A 20,672-nucleotide genomic window follows, 5' to 3' on the forward strand; every position below is an offset into this window, starting at 1 on the left:
AAATTTAAAATTATAATAACATAATATTTAAAAAAATAAAACAAAATTTAAAATTATAATAACAGAATATTTAAAAAAACTATAACAAAAAATTTAAAATAATTAAAAAAAATTAAAATTATTAAAACAGAGAATTTAAAATAGTTAATATTATTTCATTTAAAATAAATAAAATTTATTCAAATAAAGAGGGAGAATGAAGACACTAACAAGAAGAGAAGTAGGAATGAGATTCTAGGAGTATTTTTAAATGGATAAAGATACTTTGACACCCAAATTCTAACAAATTTTTGACACCGAACACGTGTCATAAGCCAATTGGTCCGTGTGTTTCAATTTTTGTAGACATTAAACACACAGACCAATTGACTTATGACACGTGTCTGGTATCAAAAATTTGTTAGAATTTAAGTGTCAAAATATCATTATCCTTTTTAAATATGAGAAATAAATAGACAAATATAAGCGTGCCAATAATATCTGTGCACTGACATTTTTGACTATTTTTACTTTTTCTAAATAAATATTAAAATATTTTTGATTAGAGGTAATTTAGCCATTGTTTAAAAATTTGGAGGTACAGGTGAAGCACTTGCAGGTGGAGGACTATTTTTAAAATATTCCCCCTTCAATCCAACTAAAATATTTGTAAATCTCTACTATTATATTATATTATATTATATTATATTATATTATATTATATAAGGAGGGTTATTTTTTTGGCCTTAATAAGTAATTTTTTAAATTAAAATAATTATGTTATCAATTTTACTTTTTAGATAACAATTTTAAAATTGATCTATTTTTTCAATTTGATCGTTTTTTTAACTTATTATCTTTTAAAACTAAAATAACTATTTATAGTTAAAAAATACTTTTAAAATAAATAAAAATTATATTTTATTATAAAAATTATTTATTTTACTTTTATAATCATAGTTCTAGTTTTCCTTATAAACAAAGTAGAATACTTATTCTTTTGGTTAAAAAAAGTTTAGATAAATTAGGCTATGCAAAGTTTATATGAGGATTAGAACATTAATAGAGACATAAAAGAAATTCACATTTGTTCATTGAAAAAAGTCACATAAGATTGAAAAATATGAGCCTGAAATTTATCATTGATTATCATTGATTGTAAATATTCTTACAATGTTATATATGAACTTTTCAGAGCTATTTCACAGAGTTATTAAATTAACAACACCAACCATCTATGAATCTTAAGGTGAGTGAACAACAATTTTCATTGTTAAGGTACACAAGAGATATAGGATTTTTACTACTAACAAATTATATTTTTAATACACATAGAAATGATATTTTAATTTTATTTTTGTGCATGGCAAATGGATAGGTAGTATTCATAGAAGTTCTAAACTATTGAGGAATAGCCTATCATTAAATATATGATTAATAATTTCAAAGAACAAATTCATATTGTAATAAGATTTTTTTCACATCATCTATCCAACAAGTTCGATATTTTAATCGTCTATCTCAAAATATTCAATTTAAGATTTTATAATAGAAATGTTTCAATATTCTATTTTAAAGGGAGCATGATCCTCACCCATTTGCATTGTTATCAAGACAACATTTGAAAGAACAATATTATAGTTTGTTGAATGAGAGACCAAGACATATGCATGCTATAAGCAAACTATTAGTATCCAAAATATATTACAACCTTACTAAGAAAAAATTAACAACAAATTATTTTACTAAGAAAAAATCAACAAAATTCAGAGTTTGATGTTCATGAGATAAATACTTCCTAACTTGAATGTCAATATCATATCTAGTTAAACTAAATCATTAATGGTGTGATTATGTAGAGTTAAATTAAATATTGATATTGTTAGTTACAACTAGTGACATTTGTTAAACTAGTTTACTATCTTCACAATATTTATAAGGCTTATAAGATCCAATTTAATCTATTGTAAAATAAGAATTATTAGTATATTTATATAGGTTAAATTTCATAACTGACCTTATATGCAATGTAAGAAATCATAAAAACCAATTACTAATCATATTCATAACAAAATAGATAAATCAATTTCAAATAAAAAAAATATTTTTATTACCTTGTAACATTTTTGTCCTCACTGAGTTAAAATTTTCTTACTTAATTTAATTTAATTTAACATGCATTCTTATTTTATTTATACCTTTTCTACACATCATATATCACACATTCAATTTTCCTATACACACAATATATTAATTTAAATTAATTGAAATGTTCATTTCCAAATTTAAATCAATCATACAAATTACAAAATAACAAACTTATGCACTTTTCAAATATTTCATAATTTCACTGAACAGTTTATTAAATACATCACAAATAAATATAACATATTTTCCAATATTTAGTTAAAAGAAAAAAAAACAGAATAAATAATTTCATATAATTCTCCAAACAATTTAATGTAATATTTTATTAATTTACATATTTCTAACATATATTATTTTTCTTATAATTGTGTAATTATTACTTTTTTAAAATTATTATTTTTTTTACAAATCAATTTATATGTTTTAATAACAAACTAATATTGTTACTTTTTATAAATAATATTTTAATATAAAAAGTTAATAATATAATATTAATCACTTTTTAAAAAATAACATAATATTAATATAACAAATACAAAATGAAATTTAATATCAAATTCACACTTGTAGAGTGTCAAAGTTGTATAGGTAATAGACGATTTCAATGCAACATAAAAGTTGTATTTCTATGCTACTTTAGTTTTAATCACATAACACTGAAATTGTGTCTTTTATATATACGGTTTTTGTACGGATATGGGTAAATTTGACCCATTAATTACGGAAATAGGCAAATCCTGGAAAAATTACACAAATGGGAAAGTCGTGCTACCCCCTAACGACTTTCAAAAGAGAAGTCGTGCCACCATTGGACGACTTCACACTGTTCATATGAACAGTGATGAAGTCGTGCCACCCAAAAACGACTTCAGTGCGTGGTAATCGATTACATTTGAGCTGTAATCGATTACCAAAGACTAAAGTCGTGCCACCCCTGCACGACTTCAACTTTCTAGACCAAAACCAGTCTGGTAATCGATTACTTGGACCTTGTAATCGATTACCAGCACTTTGAATTGTGTAATTTGCATGGTAATCGCTTACCAGTGTGTAATGGGCAAAAAATTCCCCTGGTAATCGATTACCACTGGCTTGTAATCGATTACCAGAGTGTTTTAATTGTTGAATGAGGTTTTAGTTGTGTTGTAGACACATTTCTTTTATTTTTTGTGTTAGAGGACGAAGTTATAATTTAAAAAAAAATGAAAAGGTATAAGAAAATTGAAATGAAATATTAATTGTCATTAACTAATTAATTTTTGAATGGATTACAAAATGGTAAGATTAAAACTATTGACGAAATGGACAATTTCCCCTATGATGACCTTCGTTGCGGCAGTAAGAACATTTTCTTGGCTGATCTGGAGTGGACTGATCCATCTCATTACGAATCCTACTTGTAGATGGTCTTCCGGATGCCTTGCGTCGCATTTTAGGATCTGGTATGAAGTTTGGACCTGTATACGCAGACCAATAATCTTCGTTTTGGATTGGGTGGAATTGTACTTCTATGCCTTGAAAATGTTGGTAAGACTGTAGACCGGGTCAATTACTTGGGTTAGTGGTATATGAGAATTAACACAAACAACAACAACGTGATGACATGGGAGACGAGTAGCTTGGAAGTGACCACAATCACACCACCATTCATTTAGCCTGACCTTATAGGAAACTGGATGTGGGTGATATTGGTGAGGTGTTGAAATTTCTTTAACTTCGAATTCTGAATTTTCACGGTTGTAGCGCTGAACAAGACAATATGCAGACTATTGTTGATTTTTCCTAATAATATCGGCAATTTCTTCAGGAAATTGGTGGCCTGCTTGTAGCATGTAGTTTGCTTTTAATCCTCGTTCAACAAACCATGATTGTGTCCTCTCAAATGTTTTTCTGATGAGAGCACAAATCGGTAATGAACGTGCTCCCTTTAAAACGGAGTTCATGCACTCAACAAGATTAGTGGTCATATGTCCATATCTTCTCCCTCCATCAAAAGCTTGAGACCATTTTTGTAATGGAATTTTATCTATCCAAGCAACTTGTTGTGGGTATTGGTGTCTTAGTGCAGTAAGCTTTGCGGTGACAGTGGGTTGCTTGACCTCGTAAGCTGTAAGGACGTAATAAATAAACCAAAAAAATGGAAAATGAATTGAAGAAAATATGAACACTAAAATTGGCAGTCAAATAGATAGTGGTGTTACCTAAATTGATGAATTGTTTTTTCAGGTCCTGATTTTTGAATTTGTTGTTGAAGTTCGAGGCCAGATGACGTATGCAATAAATAGAGTTCATACCATCTTCTTCCCAACCAACCTCTTCTGATCTTAAAGCGGATAAGATACCCTTTCCTCTGTCAGTGATGATGCAAATATTTTGTCCAGGGCAAACATGTTCTCGAAGTAGTTGAAAGAACCATATCATGGNCTCCTTTGTCTCACCTTCTACAATCGCAAATGCCAATGGGAAAAGATTTCTATTGTCGTCTTGAGCTATGGTGATCAACAAAGTTCCATGATATTTCCCCGTTAAAAATGTTCCATCGACTTGTACAATGGGTTTACAATATTTGAATCCTTGTATGCAAGGACCGAAAGACCAAAAAACTCTTTCGAGAATGTAGCAATTATTGTCAATTTCTCCATCAATGTCGACTGGAGAACCAGTGCATTGTTAAATTGTACCTGGGTTTGCATCCTTGACTGCATGCAACCACCTTGGTAGATGGTTATAAGACTCTTCCCAATCACCAAACTCCATCGCAAGAGCCTTTTTTTTTGCAATCCAAGCTTTTCTGTACGACACAGAATATCCGAATCGAGCTTTAATATCTGTTATCAAACTCTTGATGGGAATTGAGGGGTTTGTCCTTACAAAATTTGATATGATTGTTGCAATGTGAGTACTATCAAGATTTGTATGATCTTGAGATAGTATGTTAGAGAAACAAGTATGTTGGCCGTCGATGTTTTTGATTTCCCAATATTTACGCACTTTGCTATAGCCTGCCCTCAAGCGCCATTGACAGCCATTGTGGTATTCTACACATCGAATAACATAAATGTTAGGCTTTGATTCAAGTACGGTGTATTTGTAACCGTTGCTGATGTGAAGTCGTGGGGGGTGGCACGACTTCATCTATTGAAGTCGTGCTACCCCACACGACTTCACTTTTCTATTTTTTATTTTTTATTTTCATTGCAAATTCATTCAAATTCTAGTTTTTAATTGTTAAAAATTCATAAAAATTATACAAAATTGTTATAAATTTATGGTTTAATTCTTTAGAGGTTATACAATTATTGTATATTTATATTTTTTAATAAACTTATTAAGTTGCTTTTTAATTTAATTAAAAATAGTTCAAAAGATTTAAAAATATATGAAAAAATTGAAATAATTGTGGAGAATATTAAAATAATAAAATATTAAGGTTTTAGGTTTATGCTAAATTTTTTAAAAATTTTTGGTTGTTGAAAAATAAATTGTATAATTTTTTTTAATTAAAAACATTTTTTATTTTTTTTTCATTGCAAATTCATTAAAAAATTGTTATTTAATTGTTAGAAATTCAGAAAATTGTTATTAAAATTATTTTTTATGGATTTAGGGTTTGTTTCATTTATTTAATTTTTTTTTATTTTTTGGAGACCGAAATCAATTTTTAATATTTTATAACAAGAAAAATTATATATTGTTGGGAAAGGAAATGTGTAGGATTCCTATTCCCAGAGCATGCGTGTGATAGTGCGTGACATGAGTCTTGATTCCATGCTGCAATGAATATAAGGTACAACTTTCAACAACAACATTATTGGTTCGAAGACTTTGCACATGGCAACACTGTGAGGGGAATCAATTCCCTTGCTCCATAGTCCATAAATTGATTGATGGGAGAACCTTTGCAGCAATTCGCAGAAGGATTCTTTGCATACAACAACACATATTTCAGAAGCATTGTTTCACTTGCTCCAAAGAATTGCATTCCTCTTCTTTTTTCACATACCAAGAATTATTGGTTATGGCTTTTGCACGTCATCTACCAATTGATATGTCTCTTTTACGTCTCTAAGACAAGCACGTGGTGAAGGCAATTTGGGAAGGAACTGAAAGAGTTCTGAGACCGAGAAGACATGCAATATGGATATCAAAGCATGTCGACGAGCTGGACGAAAGAGTGATGAACATCCTACAAGCAACCAGATTTGACCATATTTTAAAGTATCAAATATGGAAATAAATCACGTACTAGTCACTGCTTTGGTGGAAAGGTGGAGAATTGAGACTCATACTTTCCACTTCCCTCTAGGAGAAAGTACAATAACACTGGAAGACGTCGCACTCCAACTCGGTCTTCCGATTGAAGGTAATGTTGTCACTGGCTTGAGCAGTGAACCTCTACATTTATTTTGTGAACAACTACTAGGACATGTTCCTCCAGAAAATACTGTGAGAGGCAAAAGAATCAAATTGTCGTGGCTGAATAATACGTTTCGCCAATTACCTTATGATGCCACAGATGTGGTTGTTCAACAATACGCTAGAGCGTACATGTTGATCGTGATTGGCAACATACTAATGTCAGATACATTTGCGAGTATGGTACATTTGATGTATCTTCCACTTTTAGCCGACTTGGACAACGTTAGAAGCTATAACTGGGCATCTGCAGCTCTTTCCTGCTTGTATCGTGCCCTTGATCATGGTACAAGACTCGATCAGGACAATATCGGAGGCTGCATGATATTGTTACAGTCTTGGGCATGGGAAAGAATAACATGTCTTTCTCCGCAAATACACGAGGTTACTCAGCAAGACATCTCCGCCGGTACTGTTTTCCCATTGGCGAAAAAATGGTGTCGAACTACACAAACAAGACGGCACGACACCACAACAGTACAAGAATTTCGTCAAAAATTGGATGACCTTTCACCGAACAGGTATTGAACATTTGAATATGCAATTTCAAAAAATACTACAACATTTTTATCTAACAATTAATTATATTTTTTCAGTTTTTATGGATGCCATATAGACGGGATGAAATTCGTCAAATTATTCCAATCCAACTCCCCCCCACTTGTCGAGCACTTGTGCCTCTAATATGCTTCTCAGTTGTAGAATTCCACCAGTCAGACCGTGTGGTGCGTCAATTCGGATTTCGACAACCTGTACTGCAACCAACGCTAAATCTCGATGAGGTTCATAAATTAGATATGAGAGGACGAGCAGATTGGAATTGGCAAGACCACCATCAACAATGGATTGCTTTATGGAATGACCGACACAATCGTATCTTTACCGGTGTTGCATTCAACAGAAATGGTCACTTGCGTGACAATTCAGAGTATATGCAATGGTACATAAGTCATATTATTCGGTATGTAGCTTCAATACAAGATGACTCAACAGACGAAGAGGTACAACAATAATTTTAATATTTTTCGTTCTTTAATGTTTGTTTTTTGCACCCAATATAACCGAAAAATTGTTTCGAACAGTATGACATGGATCATGAACAACATTTTCAACCAACATCCGCATACCGTTCATCACCGCCTGACCACGTCCCACAAAGGTCTTCCTTTGACCACATGCAGTATCCATATCCATCTCCGTATACTCAAGGGGGAAGCTCGTACGGTTATTTTCCACCATCAACACCACTAGGCACAGGTCCGTCAACATTTTCTGCGGGTCCTTCAAATCAGTTTGGAACTACCACAAGCACTCCACCGTCTGCATTCCAACGCGCGTCTTCATCACAAAACGTTTATCGACCCACCATGGACTTCCAATACGAAGAGCAGTCAATTCAAAGTCAGCATGTGGATGAAGACGAAAATACGCAGACTCAATCACCACAACAACAGAGACGAGGGCAACGCCAAAGAAGAAGACCAACTTGTGGGACTGGAGGACATAGATAGACATAGACAAACATTATGATGTACTTTTTTTTTCATTAAATAAAAATTAAATGACATCACAAAATTGTGTCCCTCTCAAGTAATTTTCAATTACTATTTAGAGATTCTCTCCAAAAGGACTACAAACTTTTCACTATAAATACAACCACAATTGTGTTATGGATAGCCACACAACTCACAAAATACATTGCTCCAACTTAATCTTTCATCATACTTCACCATCTCTCTGAAAATGAACACCTACGAGAATGAAGTTTTTGGCATGAACACCACAGCCACAAAAAACATATACAACTCATACCTTGCTGCCTTATTTCAACACGGCGAAATAAGCAACGGCGAAAATGGAGTTGAGTTCAAATGTCAGAATCCTAAATTGTTTCGCATCCCATTCGACTGCACCCACAAACAACTTCAACACAAAGTTTGCATAGCCTCTGACAAACCAACTAACACAACCTTCAACTAATAAGAAATATTTACCCTTACGTCCATAAATATTTGTAATGTTTAAGACTCTTTTCTATTGTTCTGTACTGTTTAATAGTTGTTTAGACTTCTATTTGGATGACTGTAATAATTACTTCTTATGTTTGACACTTTATTTGAACATGGATGAATGTAATAAAAACTTCTTATGTTTTATATTATGTCATATTTGTATCCAAATATTGTTCTAGTGCAAAAACCACTTTGGTAATCGATTACACAGTCTCTGTAATCGATTACCAGAGCTTGCTGGCTGAGAAAATTGCATCAGACCCCTGGTAATCGATTACATCAACCTCGTAATCGATTACGCGCCCAACCCTACCCTATAAAACCAACTTTTTCTCTCTCATTTCGCACACCTAACCTCTCCCAACCACTGCAACGCCGAAAACCCCCACTTTTGCACCAACAAGACCTCCAAAATCTCATCTTTTCCCACTTTTCTCACTTCTAAACACCATTTTCACATTCTACTCTCCATTTTCTTCAATTTCCACGGATTAAAATTTCGAAATGGCGGATTCTTCCAAAAGGCAAAGGGTTAGGGGTTCATCTTCTAGAGCTGTGGGACGTCGCCGCCGTGAACCTTCACCAATCGAAAGCTCGCCGTCACTCTCACCACCAGCATCACCGATTGAATCGCAAGAAATCCTTCAATTTTCAAGTTCTACACTGGCTGAAAGGTATTTCACACTTTTTAGCGACCGTGAAGTCATTGAACCAAAATTCGTGGATAGAGAATTTTTTGAAAGACAAAATATGGAATTTTTCCACATGCTCACAAATATAGGCTTGGTTGATTTTGTCTGTGATGCTGTGGGTCTGGGCTACTATCCTGAACTTGTACGAATTTTTTATAGTAATCTTAAAATTTCTGATAATGGAACCATTAAGACTGAGGTAAAAAATGTTAAAATGATTATCAAACCCAGTCTATTGGCTTCCATAGCCAACCTACCCTCTGTTGAATTGAAATTGAAGGAAAAATATTAGACCAATGGGTGGATGAATACAGTTTCGATGCAGCAAAACAATTGATAATTTCGCCTGACAAACGTGTTGTTGGTAGAATTCTAGCGGGATCCATGACAGTTGACGCTAGAATATTACATTACATTATCGTTCGTATTTTGTTGCCATGTGTTTCTAACATTGCCCAGGCTACCGAGGAAGATGTTATTCTGTTGTGGATTATAATGACGGGGAAGCAGATCAACTGGACCCATCTCATCCGAAATAGGATGAAGAAGGCTTTGAAGCCAAATGCTCCATTACCATATGCATTTTTTATCTCCCGTATCTTGCAACATTTTTTATTTCCATTGGATGATGAAATTCCTGCCCCAAGGACGAGGCAAATGACAATANCCCAAACTTCACTAGAATCCTTTGGATTTAGGAGAGATCATAACGACGTCTGGGTTCCTCCTCGTTGTCCTCAACACCACAATGAAGCACCTCCTCCACAACAACCACCACCATTGCCCATTCCTCAACACCAAACTTCATATGATGACTTCATGAGGGGGATCAATGATCTCAGAACATTTGTGGGGGACAGCTTCAACACAATGAATGACAACATCAATGCAAGACTTGAACAACTCGAGATCAACATGGGAGACCGCTTTGATACATTGGAAACTCGAGTTGATCATTTGGAACATGAGGTTATGCGTCGTCATTTTGGTCTAGGACCTTCCTCGTAGATACTTAGCAGTGTTATTTTGCTTATTTTTAGTTATTATCGTTATGTAATGCATTTTCAATTCAATGAAATATTTAAAGTTTCATTTCTGAGTTTCTCTTACATTTTCCATTTCTAATTTCGTTAAAAATAATTACTCTGCCGAAACACAATATATCACAAATTAATTCAAAAAATAAAAGAAATGTGTCTACAACACAACTAAAACCTCATTCAACAATTAAAACACTCTGGTAATTGATTACAAGCCAGTGGTAATCGATTACCAGGGGAATTTTTTGCCCATTACACATTGGTAAGCGATTACCATGCAAATTACACAATTCAAAGTGCTGGTAATCGATTACAAGGTCCAAGTAATCGATTACCAGACTGGTTTTGGTCTAGAAAGCTGAAGTCGTGCAGGGGTGGCACGACTTTAGTCTTTGGTAATCAATTACAGCTCAAATGTAATCGATTACCACGCACTGAAGTCGTTTTTGGGTGGCACGACTTCATCACTGTTCATATGAACAGTGTGAAGTCGTCCAATGGTGGCACGACTTCTCTTTTGGAAGTCGTTAGGGGGTAACACGACTTCCCCTTGACTTTGAATTTGCCTACTTTGGTAATATATGAGGCAAATTTGCCTACGGAGGTACAAAAACCTATATATACTATTTCAACTTTTACTCCTAAGTCGATTAAAATTTTGTCATTCTTAAATGAAAAAAAAAACAGAATTAGACTAAACAAGTTCTTGTTTGTGACACTAATATAAATGTTATGCTAGTTAAATTGAAGTTCTTTAAAATCATATAAAAAAAATTATATAAAAAATCCTCATTTAACTACATAAAAACTTTTGATAAAATTGGATAACAAAATATGTTATTGGAATCTTAAATATTAGCTGTCCTCTAAATGTTTTTACTAGTTTAAAGTAAGATTTCTCCTATTTTCTGGCATTTAAAAAAATTAAAAAAATTTAAATTTATATAAATATAATAAATGTAATTGAAATAAATTAACTATAATATTAAATTGTTGAAATTAATTATAATATAATATTGTTATACACACGTTTAAACTAATCCAAAATAAAAAAAAAAAAACAGCATGCCTTTTTAGTGACTCTATACTGAAAAAAATAATAATTCTGCTTTGTCAAATTTGTCGTTAAAATAATACAATTTCCTTATAATAGAATCTTATCGTTTAACTATTTAGGAAATTTTGATAAAATTGGAAAAATTTATCCTATTTTGTTAAATTTTCCTTCTTTCTACCTACTTCAGTTCTTTTATTTATTCACATCAAATTATAAAAAAGATACCTATTTTTTACAATTTTCATAGATTGAAAAGTTCACGCTAGCCATTAGTCAACATAGGTAAGCGTATAACTATTACGCAATTAAAGAAAATTTTAAAGTTTAGTTTTCGGGTACATTGTTCTTTCAATATTTGCTCAATATATTTTATTCAAAAAACAAATTCAGATTATAAATGATTTTTTTCGCACGTATAAATTCAGTTATTAAAAAATATTTACTATTCAGCGAATAAAAATATTCTTTGACACACTTAATGTAACATCCCAATAAATATATAACAGAAGTTACACTTCATTTTTAGGAGTTAACATAAATAATAAGTGAGAACAGTGAAGAATAAGTATGGAAGTATGAAATATACTTGAAGTTTAAAACCGTACAGTCAGTAATATAGAATACAACGTTTACAAAATAGACCAAACAGTTCCTTGACCTAACGGCCAACATCAACAGAGCTAAAATGAAAGAAACTATCCTAAGGACCGGACGGTCCTGCAAAACTCTCGGGCACGGCTTCCACGGCATCCTCTAGAGTGTCTTCCAAAGCAGCTTCTAAGGTATCCTCCAACGTACCCTCTGCTCACACCCAAAGGATGATCATGGCAACGAAGGAAATAACCAAACGGTCAAACACCGAACGACAACATAAATAAAGACAGAACAGATAAGGGTAAGCTTACGTAAATTTAATTAATCGTTTCAACATATATGTAAACAAATAAACAGAATCAAATCAACATGTTATACACACAATTTCTACACATGCATACTAAGTTCATCCACTTATGACCGACTACTAAGACACTGTCCGGACGGTATAAACCACGTAGCCCGACGTCCCTAGCACCCGGTATGGTGTAATAGCTGCCTTTACATATCAGCTGCCATCCGAGGTTAGTCCTCAAACGGTTATCCGTTCGTATAACCGTGGACCTCCTGCCATTCCCACACATGAGTGACCTTTCTCTATCTGAGAAAGCGCCTTCACGGAATATCAGGATCAGGACGACCAAACCAGAGTCTGACCATGTTCATACTATACCAATCATTACCACTTCATGAGACATTCCTCCCTTGGAATTCCCTTACTCAACCAAATTTGATATCTATTCATTATTACTTTTATCCTGGAAGGGTTTCATGAAAAGGACCGGATGAATCAAAGATAGGATAAGAGATTAAGACAAGAAAGTTTAACCGAATGGTCAGGCAAGAGAAAAGAACCGGACGTCCAAGAATGATATATAATAATTGGCCGGATGATCCGGCTAGGAACAAAACTCAATGCCAAAGACTACAGTATGAACAACAATGACCGGATGGTCAGGCAAGAGAAAAGACCAACATGAAAGGATAGACTATAAGGAATAGTCATCTGGACGGTTTTGCAAAGAATGTTATAAACAAGGACTAACATGAGCAAAGGTTAATCTATGACCGAACACTTCTCAAACCGAACGAACTAAGAAAAGAGAAGTTCTTTAAAGGAATAAAAAGGACTTTAGTCAAGTAAACCGGACGTTTCAATAATACAGACTCACTAGACCATTCAGTCATTAAGCGACCGGACGGTTTCAGAAGGAAGAATATCAGATTTGCACATGTTATAATATAAGTGTTAGCCTAAGGCCGAACACTTGTAAGGCCGAACGCTTGGTTTATGACCAGCGTCCTTAAATAATAATTAACAATAATATTAAATGATGTAAACTAAATTGAGAAACTTATTATGCCGAACAGTCCGAATGGACCGAACGGTAATGGGAGGACCGAATGGTCCTAATGACCTTCGATCTCAGATTCATGATTTTCCTAAGCTTCATACATTCATACCAAATACCTACTTTAAATCATACAATTCATACAGCAGCATTTTACATATTATCAACCATTAAATCATTCATCATACAACAAAGTTTCATACATTCAAATCATACAAAGAAATTATAATTAAACTTTATAAGCTTTCCTTACCTCTAATTCCAGCTAGTACGTCTAAGGTTGATTGGCAGCAACTACCTCTTCTAAGGTTCCAAAGTCTAAAGTGAAATACAAAATAGGTTCAGAGGAATGGTTTGATAGTCACATGCAAGCCTTAAGAGTGCATGCATGCAAGAAGACAAGAAAGTTTCAAGAATCAAGGCACTTACCGGAAGCAACTGAAACCGAACGGTTCAAATGAAAGGGACGAGCACCAGGAGTCTTCAGATGTTATCTGAACGGTGATCGGAACAGTAAATTGATTAGGATTTTAGAGAGAAGGTTGGAAGATTTTAGAGAGAAGAAGGAGAATTTGAGTTTCCAGAAAGTTAGAGTTTGAGGAAGAAGAAGAAGATTGTATGGAAAAGTGGCGTCAGGTTCCTTTCTCACCTTATATACTGCCTCCACTTAGAACGTCCGTACCACTCCCAACGTGCCACCTGACTTCCACTTTCTGGGGTTTCACTGCTCTGCTGATACTGCACGGATCACGAAGGAAGGAAATTAAAATTTGACAAAGTTGGTCTCCCACTTCACCAGGGAAAACCAGACGGTTGACACGTGTACCCCACTAAGGAGGGTATTAAATGAGGTGTGACACTTAAATATTTTACATTCATTTGATACTACTCTTACTTACTTTTTATTCTTTTCTTTCTTAAAAAAACTATAAAACTTTATATTTTTAAATCATTTTATCATAATATTATGTGCCAATTGAATGTAAGAATGTATCATGATATTATTTCTTGAGCGAATGAGTACTTCTTATTTGTTTTAATTTGGCAGTAGCTTTTAGTTTTCATACCTTAAAAAATAGCACTTTTTATTAAATTAAAAACATTAAAATATAGACAGAACTAAAACTTAAACGAAATGAAAACTATAAACATAAAAGTTTAAATCTTTAAATTAAAGATAAAAGCTAATGTATAGTTTATAAAAAAAAAATTACTTTAATACTTAAAATTTTACTCTATTCCACGTGGAGGATCTAGCTATTGAAAACACCTGATATAGGAGTATAAGAGAAGAAACCAAATCAAAACTATGGGAAGGTCGATAAAATATGGAAAATTTTTCAGAAAGCGTGTAAACCGTAAAGTTAAATAACAGTTTTAGTAGTTATCAAAGAACAACAACAAATAATAATACATAGATTCTTTAAGAATGTTGTTTTTGTTCTTCCAATGTAAATGAAAATACATTATTAGAAAGTAAGTTTATTTTGAAAAATTTTACTTACAAAAAGATAAAGTTTTGATTTTCAATGGAGATTTCTATCTCTAATATGCATAAAGAAAATTATCAAAAAATCAAACATGGTGGACTTGTCCTTTTCAGACCTGTCTGTCAACGCCACTATTTTCCATCCTCATCAGCATATAGCACAGTCACTCATCTTTCTCTTCTTTTTTGCCTTATTTTTCTTCCTCTCTTTTCATCAGCTCAAGGAAAACAGCTATGACCACCAGAGAAATCCTTAACAAGATGAAGGTATAGGTCATTCCCTTTTGATATTGCATAGAAAATTAATGGTGGCTGGAGTTGGATCACATTTTTCTTGCTTTCATATTCATCAATTGATAAATTATGTAGATCTTCATTTGTGGGTATTACTCTTCATCATTCGATTATGTGGATTGCTTTGTGTTGCTTATAGTTAATAAACTCAACTTGTTTTTTTGTATGCCTTTTGTGGTTGTTGTTGAACCGATTCATGGAGTGTGCCTGGTCTTTCATCATTGACTTTGACTTGTAAGAGAGTGTCTCCATTCGCTTTTCTGCAATCTAATGTTATTTATCTTTCAGCTATCTCCGATCTGTAGGAAAACATATCACTGAAACTGATATACATCTTTGTTTCCGGTATGAGATAAGTATACCAGATCATGTCAAATACTTCAATTGGTTTTAATGCGTGATGTAAATTGTGATGAGTGAAGGCTTGTTCCAGAACCAACCTGCTTATCATGTTTGCTCGTTTCTGTCATACCCTAGGCTTACTCCGAAATGACAAAGTTACAAAATAAAGAAGTTAAGAATACTTTCTTCCAAAACCAGGTTCTTTGTCCATTAAGAGCCATCTGTTCCTTGTCATCAATCTGGGATTTTCCTTAATGACTTTTGCAAAAACTATGGTGAAAGAAGTTGAGGGCTTTCTAATTTCCTTCCAGGGAAGTTGTAAAATCACAATATATCACTTTTAATGAGCTAGTTTAACTTTTAACAATAGGGCTTGTGGGGTTTTTGGCCTTGATCTATCTATGTGAGCTAGATCATTTTTTGATAGCTCTAACATAAAGTGTAACAAACGATCTTGTTGTATAAGAGTTGGGAAAGTGGTTGTGTGATTCAGGTAACCTATCTCACTGTTGAGATAATGTTTTCCTGTTGTAATGGAGAGGGTTGGGAGGGCACCACTGGTTTCTGGTCAGTACATATTTCTTTACATGTGTTCTTCAACCTTCAGAATTGAATGCATCTTCTTAATGACCATAGAACTATATATGGCAAGGTCAATCATCCACTTGATTAACTACTTCACATATTGATAACCAAAGCATGAGTCTATAGTCAATTTGTTGACGTGAGCGTTGCTTGCAGGTAAAAGTTGGTTTGGGTTCATCAGACCCTGATTCAGGGAAAGGCAAGAGCAAGATGTCGAAGAATATAACTCATGGCTTTCACTTGGTAAAAGGAAAATCATACCATGACATGGAGGATTATGTTGTTGCTCAATTTAAGCAAGTAGATAGCAATGAATTGGGTTTGTTTGCAATATTTGATGGACACGCAGGTCATAATGTACCTAATTACCTACAGTCTCATTTGTTTGATAATATCTTAAAAGAGGTAATGCATGTTGTTAGCTTTTGCTGGTTACTTAACTGTAAAGCAGATTAATTTCAGGGATATCCTCAAAATCGAAAATTAACTATAGTTAAAGGAATATGATTACTATTTGTAATAGAAGTTCAATCATTTTTTGTCTTGTGTAGCCTGACTTCTGGAAAGAACCTGCAGATGCTGTCAAGAGAGCTTACAGTAAAACTGATTCTAATATTTTAGAGATGTCGGGTGAATTAGGTAGAGGAGGTTCAACTGCAGTTACAGCCATATTAGTCAATTGTCAGAAGTTAATAGTAGCCAACATTGGGGATTCCAGGGCTGTCTTATGCAAGAAGGGTGTGGCCAAACAATTATCAGTGGATCATGAGCCAAACACGGAGCATGAAGATATAAAAAATAGAGGTGGTTTTGTATCAAACTTTCCAGGTATGACATAATTTAAAATGCATATAACTTTGCCATGATCTTACTAAATGCTTCACTAGGTTGGTCGGTTGTGAGTTTTGTAGCACAGAGCTAATGATTCTCGCTGTTTTTCTCATCTAGTTGAATTGCTTGCTTTAAAAAGTTCACTTAGAGCAGCATAGACTTTTGTTCCAGTGCTAAGGATGCAACTTTTATAATTACTTCAGGGGATGTTCCACGGGTTGATGGACGGCTGGCTGTGTCAAGGGCTTTTGGTGACAAAAGCCTGAAGAAACATTTGAGTTCAGAGCCATTTGTGACAGTGGAGAATATAAATGATGATGCAGAATTCATTATATTAGCCAGTGATGGATTATGGAAGGTCAGTTTCTATAAATGAAGCATGATGCAAACACCTTATGACTATCTATCTATCTATCTGAAGAGTGTATGTGTCTGATATGGCCTAAAGAGTAGTTTCTAAGTAGTCATGTTTGGTGCTTGTGGAGTTTTATCTAATGTTCAAATCTGTTTGTTCAAATTGATTCAGGTCATGTCAAATCAAGAAGCAGTTAATTGTATCAAAAATATAAAGGATGCTCGGTCTTCAGCAAAGCGCCTTACCGAAGAAGCAGTTAACAAGAAAAGCACTGATGATATCTCGTGTATTGTTGTCAAATTTCAGTGATCACAACACTCACATGACATACTTTGATCCAGCAACTTGCAAGTGTAACATATACTGCGGTGTAATGAATAAAATGATAAATTATGTTGAGTCCTTCATGCAAATTAACAATGTGGGCAAGATGTAGATTCTGTGATTATATAGACCAAACTTTAATCTGAGAGTTTGCAAGGAGGTTTGGCTTTGTTAGTGATCTTAAAACCTTACCTAGGCCTGTAAGATTTTAGATCAAGTTATTTGCTTGTATTACTCCTTTCATTGTTGTCATAATTTGTTGTTATTTTTCAGAAGGAACCTGGGATTGACCTTCAACAATATCTTTTCATAAATAGGATGGAGGGTGATGGCTTTGCAGTGTCATAAGCATATCAATAATTGACAGGGGCAGACAAGAACATGTTTGTTACCATTTTGAGCTATCTTACCGTTTTATTTACTGGAGATGCAAATAAATCCTACACATTTGTTGTGGAGATTTTATTTTACCCTTTTATACGTTTTGAGTCTATTGAATCTATAGAAATAATTGAAAGGGATACCTGAATTTACTCAATAAGCTATAGATTTTATTCTAATAATGGGGAAATACATCATTTTAAAGGTGGTATTAAGGCACACAGAAACATAAGAAACTTGGTAAGTAAATAATAAAATATAGAGCTTCAGCACCATGACGTAGTTTACATATGACACCACCTTTAAGTGTTGGGAGTTTTTAATTCTGGTTTAGATGCTTATTCTCGTAAAACATAAAAAGTGGACTTTATTATATGCCTTGGCATATTGTAAAGATCCGTTGACAGAAGAGAGGGAGCATGCTGATGAACACATTGAATTCATCTGAAGTGGAAGGACCTGTAACCAGAATTCCTTGCCATGTTCATCTGAATTCTTCCCCAGTCATCAGCATTTCTGCAGAGGCTTTCTGTAGGGTGCTGTCCTTTGCTGCTGCTGCATCCTTCATTACAAGTCTCAGCATTGCTCTTCCGGCGCCGTTCATTGTGTCTGGCCAAGCGTCTCCGGCAGCTTCTTTTTGCTTCGTCAAACTCTGCCAGCTCATGGAACCTGCACAAACTCATCACAGGTTTCTAACAAGGCAAATGCATAGAAGCAATCCCTTGAAATAGTTGACACTTCTTCTTTATATGGAAGACGAGTTAAAAGATCTAAGCATTGATGTTGAATTTTTAATGTATGTTTCTGATGTATCCATCAGAAAATGTTTCTTGAGTAACACAACAACAAATTTTTTAGTCACTGATTAAGATTCAAAGCATGCCTCTAACTACAAGAAGTCTGTTCATAGTTTGAATTTAAAGGACTACTTCAAAAGTAGTACAATGCTTAGTTTCAAAATTTTCATGGATAAGCAGGATCAACTCTACTATATATAATGAAGATGCTAAAGGCAATACAGGTTTACATCAAGAGAAAATGCTTTAGTTTAGATGAGGGATTTAACACCTGCTACATTGCTGGCAAAACCTCTGCCTCATTCCTGCAACCATCACAAAAGGTGCCTTGGAATGAAGCTCACACACCTTATGGCGGCGATGGTACCTCTTTGCAACAGTCAAATCAGCACCACACATCTCTGCTTGACAAGAAGGTGGAGAAACTCCACCTCCAGTAGAGCCTCTTCTCCCACCACCTGCACCACCCTTCTTCCTCTCATCTTCTGCAAGACAGCCCTCACCGCCAGCCACACTTTCATCCTCCTCCTCTTCCTCATCTTCTACTTCAATCGGATTGTCTCTCCTCACCTTCTCAATTGACACTTGCCTCCTGTCTGTACTCTTGATCTCCATTTTGAATTCTGACAAGTATGAAGAAGAAGAAGATGCTGGGGGCAAGAAAACGGTTAGAGCTTGTCTCTGGGAGCATTGTGAGGGAATGAGAGTTTATATGGAGCCAAAAAAGGTAGAAAAAGAAGAGGGAAGGGTGTGGACCACAAACTCAATTTTGTTGGTTGTTTGCTTTGTTAGCATAGGGTGGGGGGAAGTAATGCATGGGGATGTGGTTTGTTTTGTCTGTAATGATAAGCAAATAAAGCAAAGTTTAAATATCACTTGTTGTAATAAGTGGGAAGTGGGGATTGATTTTGCATGAATGATGTGTTGAAAGTGACAGTGCTGTCAATTTAGGTTCCTTTGTGGTAAATGCTTATCTAATGGTGCTCAAGGAGTTACAATTTAGAAGAGAAGGATTTTCCCTTTGTTTATTGATGTGATTTCTGATACGCAGGTGAAGGACCCATATCACATGCACAGCCATCCCAAGCCTTCATCTCCTGTATTTACAGAAGGATATATATACATATATATGTTATTACTAATCACTTCATGCAAAAATCTGCATGATTAAAACAGAATCATAATGACAGTACCAGCAGGGCTAATTTGGACTTAGGCACTGGAGGCATGTTATGAAGAGAATTTTCTGAATTAGATTATTGTAAACAGAAATCAAGTAGTCCATTCTAATTGCACCACAATTCCCAACTAATCCAGCATAGGAAATTAGTTCTTATGGTTCACTCCCAATATGGAAATTACTAGGAGTAACATACTTAAACATAGGGTTTAGGTATATAGGTCTGTTTTCTCTGTTACTTGCATGACTAAAATATTTTATTGAGATGCACAGTGACAGATGTACTTGTGAACTGGATTTTAAATCAAAAGCTTGTGAAGTACTCATGGCAGTGGGAAACGGTAGAAAGTTGAAAGAAACATATCATATTTTTCCTGGAAGTGAAAGGTCTAGGGAACATCAACAAGAAAATCACCTCTGTAACTTCTCAAGAAAATATGGGTACGTTTAATTTCACCATGGATCAAATTAAGTGCAGATTCTGCTTTGAATAATTTTTAGATTTTCACATCAGAAACATCTTTCACTTGTGTTTAGTTATAAGCAAATGAGTCAAAAAAAATAGATCTAATGATGCATATCTGCTTAAACGGTTAAAATATTTAGTGCTTGGAAATACGAAAACAGTACTTCCACAACCACTCTGGCATAAAATGATATCATAAACTCTTTTTTTATACTTCAAATGATGTCACAAAGTTGGGAGGATGGCATTTCCACCTTAGCTGGTAATCTTGACGCATGCATGTTTCAATAGTACACGCCTTTGGCCACAACAATCATGGTACTGACATGACCCAGCAC

General features: G+C 34.1%; 3 protein-coding genes across 7 annotated transcripts; 1 reads left to right on the forward strand and 2 right to left on the reverse strand.

Moving 5' to 3' along the window:
• Positions 1-3,893: 3,893 nt before the first annotated feature.
• LOC106760689 lies at positions 3,894-5,262 on the reverse strand. The gene is made up of 3 exons (XM_014644096.1): positions 4,809-5,262; positions 4,422-4,700; positions 3,894-4,234 (listed from the first exon to the last, which is right to left on the reverse strand). Exons 1-3 carry the CDS (start codon positions 5,260-5,262, stop codon positions 3,894-3,896), a joined length of 1,074 nt encoding a protein of 357 aa, XP_014499582.1.
• A 9,649-nt stretch (positions 5,263-14,911) lies between these two features.
• LOC106762336 (probable protein phosphatase 2C 39) lies at positions 14,912-17,785 on the forward strand. Of its 5 annotated transcripts, none has more exons than XM_014646202.2 (5): positions 14,912-15,046; positions 16,157-16,243; positions 16,552-16,828; positions 17,035-17,189; positions 17,358-17,785. In XM_014646202.2, the coding sequence occupies exons 1-5, from the start codon at positions 15,014-15,016 to the stop codon at positions 17,493-17,495; spliced, it is 690 nt and encodes a 229-aa protein (XP_014501688.1). In that variant the 5' UTR covers positions 14,912-15,013; the 3' UTR covers positions 17,496-17,785. The 5 variants fall into 5 exon arrangements, with proteins under 5 accessions (XP_014501688.1, XP_014501686.1, XP_022637339.1 ...); XM_014646200.2 differs by having other exon boundaries at positions 14,913-15,046; positions 16,157-16,405; XM_022781618.1 differs by lacking the exon at positions 14,912-15,046 and adding an exon at positions 15,055-15,162 and having other exon boundaries at positions 16,157-16,405.
• Positions 17,786-18,073: 288 nt separating this feature from the next.
• Positions 18,074-20,672, reverse strand: LOC106762337 (squamosa promoter-binding-like protein 3). The gene is made up of 2 exons (XM_014646203.2): positions 18,960-20,672; positions 18,074-18,560 (listed from the first exon to the last, which is right to left on the reverse strand). The coding sequence occupies exons 1-2, from the start codon at positions 19,301-19,303 to the stop codon at positions 18,332-18,334; spliced, it is 573 nt and encodes a 190-aa protein (XP_014501689.1). The 5' UTR covers positions 19,304-20,672; the 3' UTR covers positions 18,074-18,331.

Source organism: Vigna radiata, chromosome 5, assembly GCF_000741045.1.
Source record: "Vigna radiata var. radiata cultivar VC1973A chromosome 5, Vradiata_ver6, whole genome shotgun sequence".
NCBI lineage: Eukaryota > Viridiplantae > Streptophyta > Magnoliopsida > Fabales > Fabaceae > Vigna > Vigna radiata.